This window comes from Lygodium microphyllum, chromosome 29 (assembly GCF_053477565.2).
Source record: "Lygodium microphyllum isolate KBCC chromosome 29, Lygodium_microphyllum_v1.1.10, whole genome shotgun sequence".
NCBI classification, from domain to species: domain Eukaryota; kingdom Viridiplantae; phylum Streptophyta; class Polypodiopsida; order Schizaeales; family Lygodiaceae; genus Lygodium; species Lygodium microphyllum.
In genome coordinates, this window is record NC_141163.1 from 28,431,042 (window position 1) to 28,445,120 (window position 14,079).

Below are 14,079 nucleotides of genomic sequence, written 5' to 3' on the forward strand. Positions count from 1 at the left end.
GGTCTTGCCAAACGATCGTAGCTTGAGCTTGTAGATTTTGATCAAATCGTAGTCGAACACGTGTTTCGGTCGACAAAATCAGATAGGCTTACCAGTGTTCGATTCTCAGAATTGGACACTCAGACCAAAGGCCTTGTTCGATTTTGAAAATTGGACTACTAAAATCGAAGCATGCCATGTCACCACTTAGACCACTGTGTCATGTCCAATTCCAAGAATCGGACAGGTGAGAATAACCCGCTGCATGTTCGATCGGACGCTCAACCCGTCCAATCTTTAAAATTGGATGTATCCAAATCGGACCAGTCATCCCATTCAATCAGACACACCCTGTCCGATTTTGACAATCAGATATACCTGAATCAAACCAGACCAAATCGGACCACTAGTAAATCAAACGTCTGATTTCTAGAATCGGACACACATGAATAGACAAATTTGGGAATTTGACACATCTCGGATGACATAGAGCGCAACCCACACCAGGAGAATTCATCGAACGCCTTATAGGCAATTCCAGACCTAGAAATCGTAGCCGAACTGTTGGGAACAGTGCTGACACACTTAACGGCAAATTCGACACACTTAAGAGCTGTAGGCTGACCAACAAACTCTAAATTGACCCTGAACAAACTGAATGACATGGTGGAGACCCTAGCAAGCAACAAGAAAGGCCAAGAGCCGAGCTTACAGCCCATTCAAGCCACGAACACAAGCAGGCGAAAACTAAATGGTCATCTTGTCTTCACACTTGTATTGTTTTCCAACATTGGCCAACTACTATTGCACCAATTTTATGGATTTGTAATAAAGAATGAGCTAAGCGAATGGTGGAGATGCACCACCATCATGTGTGAACAAGTAAGGTCTAGGAGAAGATATTCTATTCTCAACCACGTCCTCACACTCAAAACTATCGCCAAAGAGGATAGAGCATATGTGAGACAAATTTATTGCTACCTTGTGGATTTTCATAAACCATTTGATATACCGCCACAAGCCAAGCTCATGTAGAGATTAACAAATTTGGGGGTCCTCACAAAGGTGTAATGGGTTGTTCTAGCATTATATCAATCAAGACATATCTCAAGTGCTAGGAGGGACATTGGAGGGGATTGTTTGACTAAACCACACTCCTCCATTCTCACACATTCTCTTCAAGCTATACATCAATAAGATCAAATTTTTTCCATAGTATAGGAGATGGACCTAGCATCAAGGAAGTTTTGATGTCTCTACTATTGTATAAAAGTGATATTATGTTCATCTTAGACACCACAAAGGGAGCAACACCACCACCTAGATGCATTACATGTCTTTTGCCAAAACTAAGACCTTACAATGAACCTTGGAAATATCAAGGCTATGGTATTTAACACCTCCACTCAAAGGATTAGATGATTACAGCTTTACTTTACATATGGTGGGGAGATAATAGCATAGGCCCAGAGATATGTCTATTTAGGGATTGTTTTACAGAGACCAAATTCACTAAGAGCAATTGAGAAAAGTTTGAATTGAGGCTATACAATACTAGTAACCATGGAGAACCAATGCACACATGTACAATCCCAAGAACCCTAAGCAAAGCTCTAGCTCTTTGATAGATTGGTTACATCAATGCCTATATGGAGCTCCTGCTAGGGGTTTGAACCTCACCATAAGAGGAGATCCATAATAGAGTAGTTACCACCACATGGAGGGGAGGTTTATCATGGATGAGAGCAAATGGAAAGGCCCCTAGCAATAATATTTGGTACAATCAAGGGAGGTCTTTAGTGCCACATGAGATTGCTAAGGTGGAGATGGAAGCACCACCTATAGCTGATAAGGCCCTTTTTTAGATATACTTCAAGCTTCCCGAGATAGAGGTACTCTAGACTTGTTGGAGAGTCATCTAGACAACTAGCATATCACGGTGACAGGACTCCTCTTTCTTGGAGCTTAGAGCAGAGCAACTCAATCAAGATAGACATTATTCAACTCCACATAGCCCACACTTGTTGATATAGACAATCCAAGGACAAAATATGACTTTCTATGGAAAGCATATCTTGTATTTGTCCTCTGATGGTTTTATGATTCCACTAAGATATACATGGACACACCCTTGTCCCATGGAGCACAATGTTCCATGGGTCAAATCTGCATGCCCCACATTAGTTACAAATACAAACTAATCACTATGGAGAAGATTCCTCCTCCTCCCGAAGGATTGGTATTTCCAACTTTGCTAGCTTGAGTCAAATCAAAGAGCACTACATATGTAAGTGCCCAATGTACTACTAGATCATAAGGTGCTTCCACTGCCTACTCCAACAAGGATGTGGACCTCTATCTAAACTTCCTAGATAAGCACCACCTTGGACTCTTCCTATTGGATTTGTGCCAACATAGAAAGCACCTCATACAATCTCAAGGAGGCGCCTTGGGGATATGCACAAACATTTCTTTATTGACCTTCTCAAAGTCATAACTGCATTTGACACTTTAGAGCACAATCTTGATCAACAAGGTGGTCCCACCACAAAGAGTCACCTTAGACGATTACTGAGAGATTAAGATGTACCATCCACAGTCCACTAGTCCACATCCCCACTTGAGGCACCACCACATGGTACAAACTATATTAGCACGCCATTGCTGCCATACCTTGACACTTCAGCTTTTAGCCATATTGGATAGACCCATGATTATGGGATGATACTTCTTTTGCCCCCACACAATGTCATATCAATTCCATGTTGTATCAAATCCCTAGTTTTCCTTTTTCTAATTCCTTCCAGTTCTTTGTTGTAGCTAGATGTTTTCTCTTAGATCATGGTTTCTTTATCCTATTTGGGAAACATGATACTTCCCTGAATTCCAAATGTATTTATTGTCTCATACCCACCCACACCCCCCCCCCCCTCTAGATAGATCGTAGAACCAAGAGGTGTCGGGCCAAGTATGGTTGCTTTGGAATTGCTGGAAAACCAAACAGCCCATCAAAAATCAATTGTAACTTACAACTGTCCATCCTTTCAAAAGCTCACATGTAGAATTGAATGATCACTTCATGTCCCTCAGATACTCTGAAAACGATTACATCTACTAAGAGTTTCTGAGACTCACTAATACTAGCTCTCTCTCTTAACTACTGTATTTGTTATTTTAGGACCAATACAAGATAAAAATCAATTAACAGTCCTCAATAAAGTCAATCCACTATGTGTATTTACCTGATCCATTACAATCAAGCTTAAGCAAACACAGTGTCTTAACCATCCTGGAGTATGAGTGGGGATCAGAATGCCATTGCAATGAAGAGGACAAAAGCAGCTTGACTCCTTAATCTTTGTGAATAAGGTTCTCCACGTGTGAAAGCCCAAACCAAACACTCAGTATCCCCAGGTGCTCATGATAAAGATTTACAGATCTGAACGGCTCGGTTTCCCAAGGCCACAATTTCTGATTCCTATGGTGTTTGCCCTTGCTCTAAGAAAATGTCACAAGCAGACAGTTGCTCCTGATAACATCTACATAACTTGTTTGAAGCATACAAAAGCAAATCAGCCAAATGTCCCATGTTTGCTTTTACCAGCTTTTTGCATGAACTATTTGCTTATTGCATATCACAACCTACTCGCACTGAATGAGGTGCCCTGAAGAAGAAAATAATTTTGCAATCAGATGTGTCAGCCATTGGTAATCAAACTACACCATGGTTGCAGATGTCTAGGAACTCTACCATTGTGGTGTAGTGTCAATCCCAAGGCCATTGCAGGTTAAAATTAATCCCTTGAACTTGTTGAGGTATTCCTGATGAAAATTTTAAACATGAGAATTCTGTCTCAGAAAACAAGACTTTTAAAATGTGGTAAAAATTATTCACTTACAATTATTGAGTAATGCTGAATATCAATCTCTCCTCCCATATCATAGTCAAGGCGTTTAACAGGATCGCTCAGCACTGCTCATACAGCACCCAAACAAGGGAATTGTGCATTAAAGAAAAAGTGCCAAATTGATGATAAATTTCTGATGATTGACTGTATTATAACACTGCAAAAGCACTGTCCAAACATGCCAATTTACATTAATAATCAGCTTACCACAGGACATATGACCTTGAATATACCTTTGTATGCTTCACTGATTTCTTGAAACTTGGCAGTTGCAAATTCTTCTCCTTTGTGCTTGTCTGGATGCCATTTCTGCATAAAGCAAAGAGACATGACTAAGGCTTTTCTTTTGCTTTTTGGGGGATAAATGCTTGAAAAAACAACAAACTAAGTTAAGAATCAAGAAAAATCAAATCATTTGTGCACTAAAGGTCAATTCATGTGCTGAGTTCTATTAAAACTGCCAGACAACCAGACACCAAAATATGCATGGAGGGACAACAATGAAGCATGCAATAACCTAAGAGCCATTCCATCCTGGATCACTTTGGGCAGCAGAAGATGCACAGTCAATAGTGAAAATACATCAATGTTACAATGTTGTTTGCTCCACACTGCACTAGTCTGGGTGGTGTACTAAAACCTCCTCTTGCAGCTTCACTCTAGGTTGCAGTACTGAATACTCCTCTCAAAGCTACTTTGATTTAAAAGAAGTGCTAACCTGGGACTACTAAGCAATACCCGAGAGTTTGTTATACACAAGCACTAGTAACTTGCAACCTATTTATAGGCTCTCATTTCCTTGGCCGACCTCTGCAAGGAAAAAGAAGAGATAGCTATCTATAATAACAGTTTAGACATAAGAGTTAAGCAAATTAAACTAGCTATTGGCTTCAGGCCATAACAGGCCTACTACAGATTCATAAGGAGCCCTAATTTATGATGCCTAGTGAGTAGATTGAATGTTTAAATGACTTGCCTAGTCCCCAAATAGAACTAGAACAAGTTGTTAACTAGGTAATTGGATTGAGAAGCAGTGGTTTTGGGAGACTCTGAACAGAGAACCCTAAGATTCCCAAAGAAGGCTTACTGATTTGATAGTTCATTTGACTCATCTGATCCTGCTGCCCACAATCCATATATGCTGAATAATATTTGCTGCTGTCCAAGCTCCTCATCGTGGCGCTACCATTAAAATGGCATTTGCAGTTTGAACAACATTGCTGTCATCTGAGCAACCCCCAGATATGAGCAAGTTTATGATATTTTTAAGAGTGCCCCACAGTTGATCCAAGGTAACTGCGAAACATTTCACCCCTGAAATGTTGTGTTTCACCCTGAAATGTTTCACCTTTAGGCAAAGTCCCAAGTGTAATGCCAAGTGAAACAGTTGAATCATATATATGAGATAGCTTTTTTTCTAAACAACGAGTTGTAAATTACACATTTATACCATGCGAATCCTTTCATGTAAACCAATGATGTCTATCATATACGCAGAGTGTCTAAAAACTATCAAAAAAGCAAGAAAAAACAATTGTTTTCCATTAAAAAACCTTGTTTCAGTTAGCCGTTTCACTCCAGGCATTTTGCGTTTCAATCCCAGTGAAGCTCATTTCCCAATTACCATGAATTGATCAGTACAGATTTTTGTGGTGAAATGGGATGCCTACTTAGTACTCAGATCGTCCCTTTGAGGAAACTCCAACTCAGCAATGCTTGCTCAATACTGATGATTGGGCTTTTGGAGATTTTACATATACACTTTGACTTCATTGCTCTTGCTCATGTTGATGTCATTTTGGAAGTCCCTTGGTACTATCAACAATGGCCAGTTTCTCAGCACAGGCAGGACTGTGTCATAATTCATTCCTGATTACAGAGCCAATGCTCTATGTGGACAGACCATTCTTTCTATGTCACATCTCCATCTTTAATTTCTTCAGATTTAAGATTGATCTCTCTAGTTTCATCCTCAGGCCTCATCTGCAGTTCTATCTTTAGACCTCTCCTCTTTTTTGTGGAATCCACCTTAGTCACAGATACTCCCACTGCACTTGGGCCAAACAAAGGCAGATATATCAGTTTATTGGTATGCCCATGTGGCAGATGCTTGCGAAATGTTACAACACACCCATACTCAATATTTTCTGGGTGTTAAGTTATGGGCATACAAACTTTGCCATCTCTGTCATAAATGTAAGTGGCCCGTACATCTTAGATTGCTTAACAATTCAAATATTATATTTCAAGGAAATTGAAAGAATAAACAATAGAGGCTGAAGATAGCAATCATGTAAAAATGGTTACAACCATATACACATAAAAGAGATGGAGACAAACTAAAAGACACAGAAATTAAACAATTAGAGTTGAAAGCCTGAGTGACAAGTATTTTGACATTTGTCTCCTCTTCAAAGCTTTCCTAGAGACACACTAAAGGATTACACTTGGAAGCTTGAATGAAAAGTGTTCTGACATTTTTGTCCTCTTCAAGGCTTTCCTTCTTTGGCTAAAAAATGTCAAGCATAGAAACAGCGAAAGATGTAGAAATGAGTAGATTATGCAGAATTAGGAGTACCACACCATTGAGCCCCTTATTGATGCTAGACAAGAAGACAATAGCTCTATTGATAAGGATGACACAGGTCTTCTAGCATGTGCAAAGCACCCAAATACCTTAATTTAGGCCTTGACTATTAGGGACAACTTTGCTATGAATGTGGGGGGAAACCTCAATGGGGTAGAATTTTTCATCATCAAATGCATTTCTACCAACGAAAAGCTCATTTGTGTGAATATATGCTAAGTTTTGCATTGGAATTTATAAACATGAGTAAAGTACAATAACTTAGAGACAAAAACACAAAAATGCAAAATAGAGTAGAGTGGAATCTAATGGAATTGAATTGAATGAATGTTGAATGAAAACAGTTGGGCGTCAGCTGGAACAGCAAAAAAAAGGCTGGTGTTGATGTTAAAGGGGCTAGAGGAGCTGGCGACACCAAGGCAGACTCAACAGCTGATGCTAGAGGAATTGGCGACACCAAGGCAGACTTGGTGGTAGATGCTAGAGCACATAGTGCAGAAAACACATGTATAGTAGCACAAAAGCTCCACTAGATCAAGCCAATAGCAAATGGACATCTCCAACAGCCGCAAACTGATGGTGTCAGCATGCTGGAAACAAATGTAGTCCATTGGATGAGCCTAGTTGTGTTCACACTGCAAACTAAATGACTAAAACATTGGGCACCTGTCGATAGAATTGGCTAATTCTAACACCCCCCCGGTAGTGACAATGTGATGGAAGTACAAGAAGATCAATCACCAAAGGGGTAGCAAGTTCAAGGACTTTTGAAAAGCCTCAAACTTCTCGCGAGGAATTGCTTTGGTGAAAATGTTGGCAACATCTAAGAGAGTATCGACGCGACATAAATGAATGATAAGTGAATAAATGTGCAGTAGAATAAATAAGAAGACATAGAGGTAATCTATAGTAGCTTGAAGATCTAGCCAAGATTGCCTAAGGAAAGACTAGCATAATGTAGACCTAAAGAATATGTAGCCTAACTAGTTTGAGAATCCTATGAGTAACTTAGGAATCCTAAGACTAGCTTATTCGTGGAATGATGATTGAATTGATTACATAGGCCACAAGGAACTAATTTATGGGGAAATTTCAAAGTCCATTGCAGCAATGACTAGCCATTGATGAACATGGATACTAGGTGGTGGAGAAACTGTGCTACCTCCTTGGGGAAGACCCCCTCTCAACCTCCTTGGAGCGGCACTAGCATTGCCGAAAAGGTTTGAGGTCGATTTTGGGATTGATATGGGATTTAGCTTTAGTGCGGTGAATTACAGCAAGCATGTCTTCAAATGGTGATACGGGATCAAGTGGAGAGGATGCATCACTCCTTGGTCAATCACATGGTGAAGGGGGAAATGCAATGACTGATGTTGGGCATGGTTCCCAGCATGGACAGCATGCTGAAAATGTGGAAAATGACCCAAATGTTGGCACTTCAATGCATAAAGAGACTGATGACCAGCAAGGGGCTGAAGAATTTGATGATAGCTTCAAGGATTGAATGTGTACATCAGAAAATCTTTTTGCTGAATTGGCAAAGGATCCCCAGTTTACTTGAATCTTAAATGCCCCAAAGAAGGACAGTAAAGGCAAAGAGAAGAAGACACCTTCTACAGCTTCGGGACAGCCACAAGAACCGAAGGAAAATGCCTAATCCTTCTTTAGAAGAGCACACACTGCCTGATGAGCACAAACAGTTGGTATTCGTAGGGCAGCAAGTGCAAATGCGTGGCCAAGTTGGTAGTGCCAATCCATCGGAACATGGGTAGCAAGGCAATTATGCACATGCAAGCATGGGACATCAAGGATACTTTGGTGGTGGTACCATTTTTCATGCTATGGTTGGACAAGCACCGCAAACGGAAATGTATGGCACAAATCCCTATGGTATGCAGCAGCCAATGCATGGCTCACAACACCCAATGTATCTGGGTAATGCAAGTGGAATGCCTAATCCCATGTATGGCAGCATAGGCATGATGCTTGAGGCACAAATTGGGCCATATGGATATGTATCGGCATCCCCAAGGACTGTTGGTGCAAAAGGATTTGGTGCTGGTCATGTAGGTGTTTCAGATAGTGCTGGTTTTTATGCAAATACAGCCAATGCACCCTTTTTGCAATAGCCCATTTATGATAACTTGACTCCCATAGGTCCGCCGAAGGACTATGATGAAGGTAGCAAAAGTGTAAAGTTCGAGCCTTTCAGTGGTGCACAAGATAGGCTGAAAGCACTTGTTTTATTTAGCAGTTTGACGCAGCCTATTCTGGAGACAACTATTTATAGAAAAAGTGAAAATTGCATCAATAATATTTCTTTAGTATTTGAAATTTATAAATATAAATAATTATTTTCTTAGTATTTATAAATCATATAAACATAGAGAAATAGATTTTGTTGGAATTATAAATTATATAAAGTAAATTTGTTTATTAAAATAAGTGATTAAAATTGTTGAATAGCAGTAACCTCTTTAGAGAAAATTTCACAATTATTAATTAATTGAAATGATTAAATTGCATACATAGTTCATTAGAAATTATTGAATCAAGTACATAACTATTAGAACCTAAGATATTCAAGCCAATTCGCTTTGCCAACATGACAAATTGAAACATGAGTCCTAGGTCATGAAGTAACCAAAGGGACAATATAAGATATGAAAGGCAGCCACGTTTTTTAAGGGAAATGCATTTTAGTGGTGGACTACACTTCTTATTCAAGGGAAGTCACCTACCACTTGGTTCCAGTTCAAGCAAATGTTTGCTTCAAAATTGGTTGACAAGTACCTTTGAAGTAGACATTATGACAGCTTGGAATTAGTTGAATTCCAAAGATTGCAAGAACTTGGATCAGTACAATAATAAGTTTTGGAATGTATTGTTGCCAGTTCTTATCGCACAGTACCCCTCCATGAGCACGTGGAGAAGTATATTTGTGGTTTCCCAAAGGGTATTCAGGATTTTTGCATTAAGTCCACTATTTCCAGCATGTCTCAACTTATACAAACTGCTATTACAGCCAACACATTGCTGCGTGGAAAGGATGCAGGACTCCACGATGATGATGCCATTCACATATCAAAGATGCAAAGGCTGAGAAAAAGGGTAAATCTGAAAATAAAGCTGAAAATCAGGAAAGATCTGAAAATAAGGCTGGGAAGAGGAACAGATCACAAAGAAAGAGAGGGAAAAGTGATGCACGATGTAAGGAGTTGATGGCTGCAAATAAATGCTATATTTATGAACAGGAAGGGCATATGGCACGTAGCTGTCCTAATAAACAGCAAGCTGAATAGAGGGTGGTAAGAAAGTACCCCCTATTTTGCGCAAAAAGATAAGATCTTTGAGTTTGATTGCTATGTGGAAAGCATGGATGCAGCTTATCTGAAGGTTAAGTATGCGCATCAAAGATCACAGAATAAGTAAAAGAAAGTAGTTGATCGTCAAAGGCGTGCTTTGCAGAGGGCGATTATGTATAGCTGCGATTTGAAAAGGCACAGCTGAAAAAGATGAAGGGCAAAGGGCCAATAGAGGTGCATACGCCTCCACTCTTGCCGTGGGCATCGATGGAGTACTCCCAATAGGTGTGTAAACTGCCTAAGAGTACCTTCCTTACCCGATGGGCCTAGGTGGGGGTGAGCTAGTACTCTTGCAGAGGTAAGATGCCAATCCATCCGGCAAGGGCAGGCTGCAACTCCTGCCGAACAATCAACTTCATGGAACTACGTGCCCCACTGTAGTGGAGGCTATTCACATTCCAGGATGCTAGATGTAGACTCATAGAGAAGCCTGTGATTGACCGAATGGTGTGGAAGCTACTGATGAAGAATAAGAGCTATGGGGCATGCAAATACGCTTTGCCGCAGGCTTGGAAGGTGAACTCTATTCCCCCATGGTGGCCCTCGAGTAGGGACCATGGGGATAATAGATGCTCTAGGCGGTACCACTAGGGCATCTATCAGATAGGTTGAGAGGCGTGACTCTACACACTAGTAGAAATGGGCAGCCTGTGCCAAGGACCACTCAATCACATCCATCGGTGCTCTCCACTGTGGAGGGGCTCGAAAAATAATGCTCAAATGTGGGACCTCGGCTCCAACCCACCAGTTAATGTCCATCATGCAACCTTGCCACTGCTGGAAAAAGAGTGATAGTCCTCCTCCTCCCATCCATTGGGAGATGTGGTCTACCACCTGGCCCTTCACCTCCTCCTCTATCTATGTCATCGTCCACTCTCCTAAATGAGAGGTCTGAAGGAAGAAAGCATAGTTTGGTCCATCCAGTGGTGCTAGTAAATGGACCTTGCCACTCCTTGACTTGCAGACTACAAAGATCCCCACCTCCAGAGGTAGTGGAAACTCTCTGCGCTCCGCAACTCTCAAGTAGGACCACGGGCCACTGCAAAAGAACTCTTGTGGTAGCAGTTGCGCCTGTCTTGGGGAAGTGTGACGGGCAACATGGAAGGACAAATTAGCTAGTGGCTATGTTTTGGGGGGGGGGGGGGGGGGAATGAGGACTATGGGATCTTGAGTGAGGTAGCCTGTGACGCCTCCATGGGTAGTGGATATGGAAGTCTGTGATCTTGCCAGGTGGGACGTGCTAGGAGGGGCTGCGGGGTGCTCTGTCGGGGCTCCGTCGCTCGCCCTCCTACTCTCTGTTGCCATGGCTATGTCTGAGGGGCTGACTAAGGCCCCCCCTATTGTCTCCCTCTCTGTCGTCGTTGGACTTGTGTAAGGCCGTCAGCATCCTCCTGCGAGCCTGTTGGCAGAGTCGCCTTGACTTCGAAGTACATGCAATCTGTTGCCTGATGCCCAAAGTCATGGCATTGCAGGCACTACCCAGGCCGTCCAGCCACAATAACTTGCTGCTTGAAGGAGTGTCTGCCTGCCTCAACCTCCAGAAACTTTGGCATGTTCTTTGCATCTTTCACAGCCACCCATACCTTTGAGACTCCTGTGGGCTATCACTGCATCCACGAAGGAGGCAAGAAGAACTGTGCCAAACAGCCGTCCAAAGTCCTCCACTAACTAACGATACTCTACCGCCACTTCGAGAAATAGTAAAAATCATGTTTTGAATAGTGCTCTAGGCTCCTATAAAAGCATTGAAGACCATTACACCATATAAGGCATGGTATGGCAAGAAGCCTCATATGGATTACTTTCATGTTTTTGGTTATGTTGCATATACACATGTACCCAAAGAGTTTCGTGGAAAGCTCGAGAACAAGGCAATAAAATGCATTTTTGTTGGGTATAGCATTTTTTTGCATAGAAGTCTTTGCGACAAAAGTTTGAGTTTTTGGCCTTTGGAGGCTGCAGTGAACAAGTTATGCACAGAGAAAGAGCAAGGTTGCTATTTCTGTTGAGAAACCCTTCACCTGCACTTTGCGTTTTTGCATTTCTGCTTTTTCCGTTTAGGGTTTGCAGCCCCGAAAAGGGGCACCACCCTAGACTGATTATGCCTATTTATAGGCCACTCTCTCATTCATTCTGCAAGGCTGATCCTTCAATCCATCACTCCCACTCTCTCTTCGTCAGTCTTGTGACACACTCTCTCTCCTCTCCTACCACCATCTCCACACTCTCCTGGCTCTAGCCTTCATCTCCAGTTGGCTACGTTTATGGTCGCATTGTGCTCCTCTTCAGCTGGCGTCCATTCTCCATTGTTAGTGGCAGCATCTTCTGTGCTCCTACACCTTGCGTCTGGAGTCCACACTCTCTTGGCGTCAGCATCCACCCTATCTGGCGTCATCCTCCACCCTTCTAGCGGCTCCATCTTCTTGCGTTTGGCTACCAAGGAGGTTCCTCACCATCCGGCGTCTCTCTCCAGTAGGCGTCACCTTCATCAAAGGCAGTTGCACCTTGCGTTTGGTTCATGGCTGCTTCCCACCCTTCTAACATCACTCTAGCAGCTAGCGTCACCTCATCAGGCTTGCATTTGCAAACGGAGGCTTTATCGGTTGTTTTCCTGTTCGTAGCTACCACTCTTTATCCCTGCGTTTCCAGATTCAAAGGCTCCTCACCCTTCGATGGCAATCTCCCTATTCCAGGCGACACCTCCTCATCCTACATTTGCAAACTCAGAGGCTTCTTCAGCAATCTTTCTACACTCCAGGGCTTCCTTTGTGCTACGGCACCCTTGTATCAGATTCACTTAATCAACATGATTCATCTTTCATCATCTTCTGTGTTTCTTTTCTCTCTCAGTGTTTGCCGTACACACACTGTGTTTTCCCTCGCAAACCCTACTGTCTCTCTGGTCACTTAGTCATTTTGACAATTTCTTGCAAGTCCTTACTATTCATGAAGTGTTGAGAAACCCTTCACCTGCAGTTTGCGTTTTTTGCGTTTCTGCGTTTTGTGTTAGGGTTTGCAGCCCCAAAAAGGGGCGCCATCCTAGACTGACTATGCCTATTTATAGGCCACTCTCTCATTCATTCACCACGGTTGATTCATTCAGTCCGTCACCTCTTCTCTCCAGCCTCTCCACTACCCTCACACCCCTTTAGGAGGACATTGCAGTTCGTGGTTCGTGGCTGTCTTCATCATCTTCCTTGTGCTACAGCACCCTTGTTCCCTTGTATCACATTCACTCCATGATACATTCACTCCATGATTCCGATCTTCATCATTCCATTCATCAAAGTTTCTTCTCTCTTCTCCATGTTTGCCGAGTTCACTCTGTGTTCCTCCCCGCCAACCCTACTGTCTCGCTGGTACGTCATCTTTTGACATGTATCAGAGCAGGATCTGCTCACCTAGCAGCGAAGACCCTCCACTCCAGTGGAGGCAAAAACCGGTGGCGGGTTCGGCATCCACTTCTCTTCTTCTTTCACTGCATCAAAATCTCATTTTTGTAGATTTCAGGTGTTTCAGCTTGCTGCCCACACCCCATTCCCGGAGGACATCTCAGCCGAAGCTGTCCATTGCTGTCTCCATCAGTTGGTGCCTGATTTCCAGCCCTCTTCACGCAGTTTGGAGCTGATTTCAGTCAGGCGACTGCTGTTCCTATGCAGACCTGCTGCCGTACAGCCTGCCACATCATTACAGTCCTGCTGCCTACGTTTTTAGTCTTTCTCTCTCTTGCAGGCTGTTCTACCTACGTTTTTAGTCTTTCTCTCACCTGTTGCCTACGTTTTTAGCATTTCCCTCTCCTACAAGCTGTCCTGCTTGCGTTTTTAGTCTTTCTTTGTCCTGCAAGCTATCCTGCCTACGTTTTTAGTCTTTCTCTCTCCTCACCCACGTTTTTCTACTGGTTGCAATCTCTTACTGCTGGTCGCATCCTCCTCCCATTGACAGCTCACTTCCAGCCCTTCCACTACCCTCCCACCCCTTGAGGCGGACATTGCGGTTCGTGGTTCATAGTGGCTGACCTCTTCCTTCTTCAGCAAGGCACACTGGTACCCATAGCTTCTTTACCAACATATGACCCGACTATTGGGTGCTCCTATTGTGGCATCATCGGACACACCACTGATGCTTGCTGACTTCGACCCTTGCTCCCCACCCCCTCGGAGTATATGTGTCTTCCAGGCACTCCTTGTGCCACCTCTCCTTTCTGGGCCACAGAGATCGTTCTACATCGACTATCGGAGTA

At 42.7% G+C, this 14,079-nt stretch overlaps 1 protein-coding gene across 2 annotated transcripts in view; it reads right to left on the reverse strand.

Moving 5' to 3' along the window:
- Positions 1–3,310: 3,310 nt before the first annotated feature.
- Positions 3,311–14,079, reverse strand: part of LOC148010479 (uncharacterized) — a 77,934-nt gene continuing 67,165 nt past the window's right edge. For both annotated transcript variants that reach the window (XM_087671376.1, XM_087671375.1), the window contains 4 exons: positions 4,121–4,196; positions 3,879–3,952; positions 3,731–3,801; positions 3,311–3,644 (listed from right to left, as the gene is read on the reverse strand). In XM_087671376.1, the coding sequence (XP_087527502.1) occupies positions 3,605–3,644; positions 3,731–3,801; positions 3,879–3,952; positions 4,121–4,196 (261 nt within the window). In that variant the 3' untranslated portion in view covers positions 3,311–3,604. The remainder of the gene's footprint in view (positions 3,645–3,730; positions 3,802–3,878; positions 3,953–4,120; positions 4,197–14,079) is intronic.